At 38.6% G+C, this 7089-nt stretch overlaps 1 protein-coding gene across 3 annotated transcripts in view; it reads left to right on the forward strand.

The window, feature by feature from the left end:
- The window catches only part of SRP19 (signal recognition particle 19kDa), a 6967-nt gene extending 357 nt beyond the window's left edge, over window positions 1–6610 (forward strand). The window contains exons 1-5 of one of the 3 annotated variants that reach the window (XM_005866460.2): window positions 123–313; window positions 881–956; window positions 2995–3066; window positions 3158–3269; window positions 6074–6610. In XM_005866460.2, the coding sequence (XP_005866522.1) occupies window positions 162–313; window positions 881–956; window positions 2995–3066; window positions 3158–3269; window positions 6074–6207 (546 nt within the window). In that variant the 5' untranslated portion in view covers window positions 123–161 and the 3' untranslated portion in view covers window positions 6208–6610. Of the gene's footprint in view, window positions 1–117; window positions 314–880; window positions 957–2994; window positions 3067–3157; window positions 3270–6073 lie in introns of those variants that run through there. The other 2 variants (XM_014539904.1, XM_014539905.1) reach the window with 2 other exon arrangements.
- The last annotated feature ends 479 nt before the right edge of the window (window positions 6611–7089 follow it).

A 7089-nucleotide genomic window follows, 5' to 3' on the forward strand; every position in this document is an offset into this window, starting at 1 on the left:
GAGGCTGGCGGGGGGGCTCTGAGCTGCTCTCCGGCGCTCGTTTCTCCTGGAGTGCCCAGCATCGGCTCTTCGCAAGGTCCCTGAAATGCCGACTTTAGGTAGCTCAGTGATCACCTGGTTTACCTGTTCGCGACGCAAAGCGCCGTGGGCGCTCCGTGCACATGACGTTACGTAACAGGCACAAAGGGAGAAGTCTGTTTTTTTCCTATTGTGGCTTTCAGGAAGGCCCGTTTGAGTCCTTTAGGTTAATAATACCTCTGACGCCGTACATTCTAGACACGAGAGAGGGCCCCCCCACAGGACCTTTTGGCAGGTACCCGTATCTAACTGAGCAGTTAAGACAACGTTTTTTTTTTGTGTGTTTTTTCCCCCACTGGGGGATTGAGCCTGAAACCTGGGCACATGCCCTGATGACAGGGAATGATAATTTTTTAAAATATATTTTATTAATTTTTTTTTTTTTTACAGAGCGGAAGGGAGAGGGATAGAGAGTTAGAAACATCAATCAGCTGCCTCCTGCACACTCCCCACTGGGGATGTGCCCGCAACCAAGGTACATGCCCTTGACCGGAATCGAACCGAGACCCTTCAGTCCGTAGGCCGGCGCTCAATCCACTGAGCCAAACCGGTTAGGGCAAGACAACGTTTTTTAAAAAATATTCTCTAGCAAGTGGGTGGTTGTGTGTGTGTTTTTTTTCCATTTAAGGCAGTGAGTTAAAGTTTATTTTTTAAGTAAGTTAAGTGAAAGGGAGACAATATAAAGAAAAAAACATGCGACTTACAGTGTGGGGGTACTGGCTGTCACGATAACCAGTGAGTGAATGGGTGAAGTTTTGGAAATACTGCTCTAGTGATACCAGCTGCGTTTTTCCTGTGGCAGGTTTATTTGTATATACCCTGCCTATTTAAATAACAAGAAGACCATCGCGGAGGGCAGGCGAATCCCCATAAGTAAGGTAAGCAGGCCGGCACCTTGGCCCGTGAGGGGAGGCTTTGCTCTTAGGGTCACAGAGGTTTCTTTGACTTGACTGCATTTGGGAAACAGCGGCCAAGGGTTGGGTGCATTCCTTCAGAAAGGCACGAGGTCATAGCTGAAGGAGTTTTTTTTTTAATGATTGTTCATGAACCTGTGTTTGAAAGAGGAGGGGGCCCCGGCCGGTGCGGCTCAGTTGATGGCGCGTCATCCCGCGCACCCGGAGGTTGCTGGTTGATCCCCCGTAGGGGGCGCGCAGTAGGCAGCCAGCCAGTCAATGTTCGCTCTCACATCGGTGTTTCTCCCTCTCAAAGAATCAATTTTTTTTTTAAAGAGGCGGGGAGAGGTGTAGGATTTGCAGTTTTCATTTAAACCAGGGCTATGACAGTCTTCCCCTTAATAAAGGAAACCAAAATTATGTCACTGCACAACGAAATGCCCAGAATGCAGTTGAGTTTTTAAAGAAGACTTGCAGAAAATTCAGACGCGTTGAGTTTTATAGTTTTATGTCAGTTACCTTTTTTGAGATGGGTAAAGTTACTTTAAAAATAACTTGGCATTAGGAAAGTGCCTAATGCCAAGTGAAGGGACTTTGTTGATGCCTTTCATTTTCAAAATGGATGTCATTTTATTTTTTAAGAATCCCATTTTGTAATCAAACAACAGAACAGAGTTAAGGTAACTTGGTCTGAAGCATTGACTTTGTTATTTTTGAGTTATTTTGTATCTCTCATTTTCTTCTTAAATGTGTAAAAGAAAGTCTATTTTGCTGCCTCTGGATAAAAGAGAAGACATCAAAGCATTGGTTCAGAATAATGCCTGACTCCCTGTAACAGGCCTCTGGTAGTAAGCTGTCAGAGAATTTGGAGAACGATTAAATTGTTTTTAACTTTATCGATAGCAAGCATACATACAGAAATCTTAAGTGTCTTAATTTTAAAAAAATGAGTGCACATGAGTAATCAGCACCCTAATTTTAAAAAAAGAAAACATTACCAGCACCCAGGAAGATTCCTTTATGTCCCCTCCCCGTCACTGTCCTCTTCGTATATACTCATATACAAGGATAACCACTGCCGGCTTCCATCACCATAGATTACTTTTGCTTGTTTTTGAATTTTATTTAAAATGCATTATACACTATGTACTTTTACATCTTTTTTTCACCGAACTTTAAGCTTATGAGATTTATCCACATTTTTGAGTGAAGTTTCTCATTGCTCTGTAATAGCATTTTTCAACAGCAGCACCATTGACATTTTGAGCCAGATAATTCTTTGTTGTGAGGCTATCTTGTGTATTTTAAGTTGTTTAGCAGCATCTTTGGCCTCTACCCACTAGATGCCAGTGCCCTGCGCCATCATAGTTGTGACAATCAAAAATGTCTCCAAGCCTTGCCAAACGTTGGGTGGAGGGGAGGAGGGGCAAAATCACCTTAATGAAAACCACTGCTATGTAGTATTGGATTGTGTGAATATACCATAGTCTACTGTCAATGGATAACTGGGTTGTTTGTAGTTTGGGGCTATTGTAAATAGAGCTAGCTGTGAACATTCTTGAGTTTGTCTTTGGTGAACATAGTTTTGCATTTTTAAAAATATATACTTAGAAGTGCAATTGCATGCCCATAATGAATGCATACATTTGGCTTTAATAGATACAACCAAATAATTTTCTAAAGTGGTTGTATCTGTAATAATTGTTTAGTATTCACTGAGCACCTACTATGCTCCAAGTATCATGCCAGATGTTGGGGAATGTACTGATGAACAAAATGGTCCTTCCACTTGTGAAGTGTATGTTCTGTTGGAAGGGAGATGAACAATACAAGGATGAATCAGTATTATTCCAGGGATTTTTTTTTTAATTTTTAAATTTATAGTGGAAACAGCTGGACCTAGTAGAAAAGGAAACCTTGGGTTTGATACATGTTTTGATCATAGTATTTGAAATGATTTACACAACAATATTGTAGTACCTACTTAAAGCTAAGCTGTTTAGTGTTTTTTTAAACTGTTCAGGCTGTTGAAAATCCTACAGCTACAGAGATTCAAGATGTGTGCTCAGCAGTTGGACTTAATGCATTTCTTGAGGTATGATGTGGTCCTTTCTTCACTATTTTCCATACTCATCTCATTGATATAACAATTTCCTTAAACAAAGCCTCTTTTCCTTTTATATTAGAAAAACAAAATGTACTCCAGAGAATGGAATCGTGATGCTCAGTACAGGGGTAGAGTCCGGGTTCAACTCAAACAGGAAGATGGCAGCCTCTGTCTTGTACAATTCCCATCACGTAAGCTTTTTTAAATGAATGAATAAAATTTGGGCATAGGTTACTCATTCCTCTACTCTGCAAAAAAGTTTCTGATCTTTTGAAAGGTAAAAATAATGTGTGTTCTCCAGATTTATTTAGAAAAAGGACTACCACTGATGGAGGGGTAAAACAGTGCTTCTAACTTTTTTGGGGGGCTGGGGTACATTTTTTTGTTTTGTTTTATTTTTTATCTTTATTGTTGAGAGTATTACAGATGTCTCTCCCCTTTTTACTCTCATTGCCCCCCTCCACCCAGTTCCCGCCCTACCTCTGGTCTTCACCATCCTATTGTCTGTGTCCATGGGTTACGCATATAAGTATATAAAATCTCTTACCATCTGCACCCTCTCCTCCCCCCACTCTGAGATTCATCAGTCTGTTGCATGCTTCCATGCCTCTGGACTTATTTTGTGGGTCAATTTATTTTGTTTATTACATTCCATATATGAGTGAGATCATGTGATACTTGTCTTTCTCTGAATGGCTTATTTCACTTAGCATAATACTCTCCAGGTTTATCCATGCTGTCTCAAAGAGTAAGAGATCATTTTTATTTATATATATAAATTATAAGTTATTGTTTTCAGAGAGGAAGGGGGGGAGAGAGAGAGAAACATCAATGATGAGAGAGAATCATTGATTGACGCCTCCTGGCAACCCAGGCATGTGCCCTGACTGTGATTTTTTGGTTCATAGATCAACGCTCAACCACTGAGCCACACCAGCCATGCAAGAGATCCTTCTTTTCTACAGCTGCATAGTGTTCCATTGTGTAAATGTACCTACCACAGCTTTTTTATCCACTTACCTACTGTTGGGCACTTGGGCTGTTTACAAACCTTAGCTATTTTAAATAATGCTGCTATGAACATAGGGGTGCATATGTCCCTTTTGATTGGTGTTTTGGGGCTCTTGGGATATATTCCTAGAAGTGGGCCACTGGGTCAAATGGCAGTTCACTTTTAATTTTTTAAGGAAACTCCATACTGTTTTCCATAGTGGCTGCACTGGTTCTAAACTTCTTCAAGGTTAAGAACCTATTTGATAATGTGATGAAACTTAATGGGTTTTCCTCCAAAAATACTGTTTAGTGAACATTTTATAAACCTCTGAAAATCCATCATTGCTCCTAGGTTAAGAGTGTAAAATTATTAAATTGTCAGATGTTAATTGCCATTTCAGATCCTAGAATCTTGAGGTCTGCTTATAATTTCTATCATTAATAAATCTAAAAAGCCATATTAGTGAAAAAAAGCAAGAGACAATATTACCACTTAGGTAAATTTAAAAACAAAGTAAGAAAATACTTGGTCTTAAGATAGTAGTTAACCTAATGGCAAAAGCAAGGCAAGGAGTAGGGAGTAGGCACAGGGGGTTGTGGTCAGAGAAGACTGTAGCATTATCCCTAGTGTTTTATTTCTTTTTATTTTTAATTTCTTAATTTATTGGGGTGAACACTGGTTAACAAAATTAAACAGGTTTCAGGTGAACAATTCCACAGTATATCATCTGTACACTATATTGTGTGTGTTCACCACCCCAAGACAAGTCTTCTTCCATCAGCGTTTATCCCCTAGTGTTTTATTTCTTAAAAAACAATAACCAAATGCCGAAACTGGTTTGGCTCAGTGGATAGAGCGTCGGACTGCGGACTGAAAGGTCCCGGGTTTGATTCCGGTCAAGGGCATGTATCTGGGTTGCGGGCACATCCCCAGTGGGAGATGTGCAGGAGGCAGCTGATCGATGTTTCTCTCTCATCGATGTTTCTAACTCTCTATCTCTCTCCCTTCCTCTCTGTAAAAAATCAATAAAATATATTTTTTAAAAAAACAATAACCAAACAAAACTGGACATCAGTATTCCAAAATATTAACTCTGGGTATTGGGGAGAGGAGTATCTATTTACATGTTACTCTTTTCTGAATTTTTTTATTTCTAAAAAATATATTTTAATTTTCGTAATTGAGTTTTATTTTGACACAATAACCCCAAACTGACAACTTGTTTTAGTTGAATTAAAATAGATCGGGTTTCTAGGTATTTCTAAAAACGTTAAGATTCTGACTGAGGAGTGACAGATTGAGTATATTTCAGTGGTTTTTTCTTTTCTTGTTTCTTCTATTTGACATCTTTCTATACTATCTCTTAAAAGTCAAAAAGACCAAAAAAAAATAAATAACCACATACAAACTTTTTATTTAAAAATTATAGTTGAATAGATGTTGCTTCCTGTTTCTACTAAGAAAATAGTTATAAAGTAAAAAGAAAAAGCTAAAGTCTTGATGTGTTGGAGTAAGGACAGCAGCTATTGGAGCTGGAGGGGGTGGGTTGGTGCACAAAGCAGGGGTGCATGTATTCATAAATCATCTGAGCATATGAGTAACATGGCTTTGGATTTTTATTGTAAGACAAAGGCACGGTGTTTCCATGGCTTAAAAGTTATAATGATATGCTGCTTCCAATTTCTTATGTTTAGAAAAGTTCTCCTTGGATTTTCAAGCTAATTACCAGGACCAAGACCCAAATTTTTGTTTCACACTTAGTGTTTTAAATTTTGATTGTGTTATTTTGAATATTTCAGCATTGTTCTCAATACTTTCACCACCAAAGGCCCCCACTTGAACTAGTCATTGTCTTCATAGTCATTTATTTTTTTTCTTTTTAAATCCTTCTCATTTTCTTGATGTGGTGTGATGATTTCTTGAACTTTATGGTATTCAAGTTAATGACCTTTTAAATCTTTTCTCTCAGATTATACACTAACCCTAATTTCTGGTTCCTAGGTAAGTCAGTAATGTTGTATGCAGCGGAAATGATTCCTAAACTAAAAACAAGGACACAAAAAACAGGAGGTAGTGACCAAACTCTTCAGCAAGGAGAGGGAAGTAAAAAAGGGAAAGGAAAGAAGAAGAAGTGACCTGGCAAGACAATCAAGTCTGACATACTACTGTTGTAAGAGACGATGGAGGTTTCTGATTTGTATCTGAGAGAAACTGAAGCTTTTTGTTTGTATCATTTAACTGAACTATGAATATTTGTGCCGCCCAGCTTTAGCATGAGAGTTGACAATGAAATTTACATCAAAAGTTTGAATCTAGCTCTTACGCAGTATTAAAGAAAATTTTTTTTGCCTTTCAATGCAGTTTTTGTGGAAGAAAGAAGCTTATTTTTAAGTGGACAATGGCCTCTACCATAAGTTACTTGAAATCCTGTATCTGTGCTCTATGTAAACATATTCAGACAAATGAGTTTAATAAGATTTGAAACACATTTTGTTCACCTTTTAAGCTAATGAAATAAAATTCAAAACTGACTGTGTAGCTTTTGCTTATGAACTAATCAATGCCAGTGGAAGAGATAATTTAAAAGGATAAAATGGGAAGCCTGACTGGTGTGGCTCAGTGCTTGAGTGTTGATCTATGAACCAGGAGGCCACAGTTTGATTCCTGGTCAGGACATATACCAGGGTTGCAGGCTTGAGCCCCAGTGTGGGTCATGCAAGAGGCAGGCAGTCAGTGATTCTTTCTCATCAGTGATATATCTATCTCCCTCTCCCTTCCTCTCTAAAAAGAATAAAATGGGTAGTGGATGTTTAGTATGACCCTGAAAGTAGAAGAAAGTAGTTAAAATCCTCTTGGAGATCTATGAACAGTCAGTCTAGATCATATTCTTTTTTTTCTTTTTTAATTGATTTTCTTTTTAGAGAGGAGGAAGGGAAAGAGAAATATTGATGTGACAAACATCGATCTGCTGCCTCCTGTATGCACCCCGATTAGGGATCTAACCCACAACCTAGGTG

The sequence above is a fragment of the Myotis brandtii genome, unplaced genomic scaffold (genome assembly GCF_000412655.1).
Source record: "Myotis brandtii unplaced genomic scaffold, ASM41265v1 scaffold230, whole genome shotgun sequence".
Taxonomy (NCBI): Eukaryota; Metazoa; Chordata; class Mammalia; order Chiroptera; family Vespertilionidae; genus Myotis; species Myotis brandtii.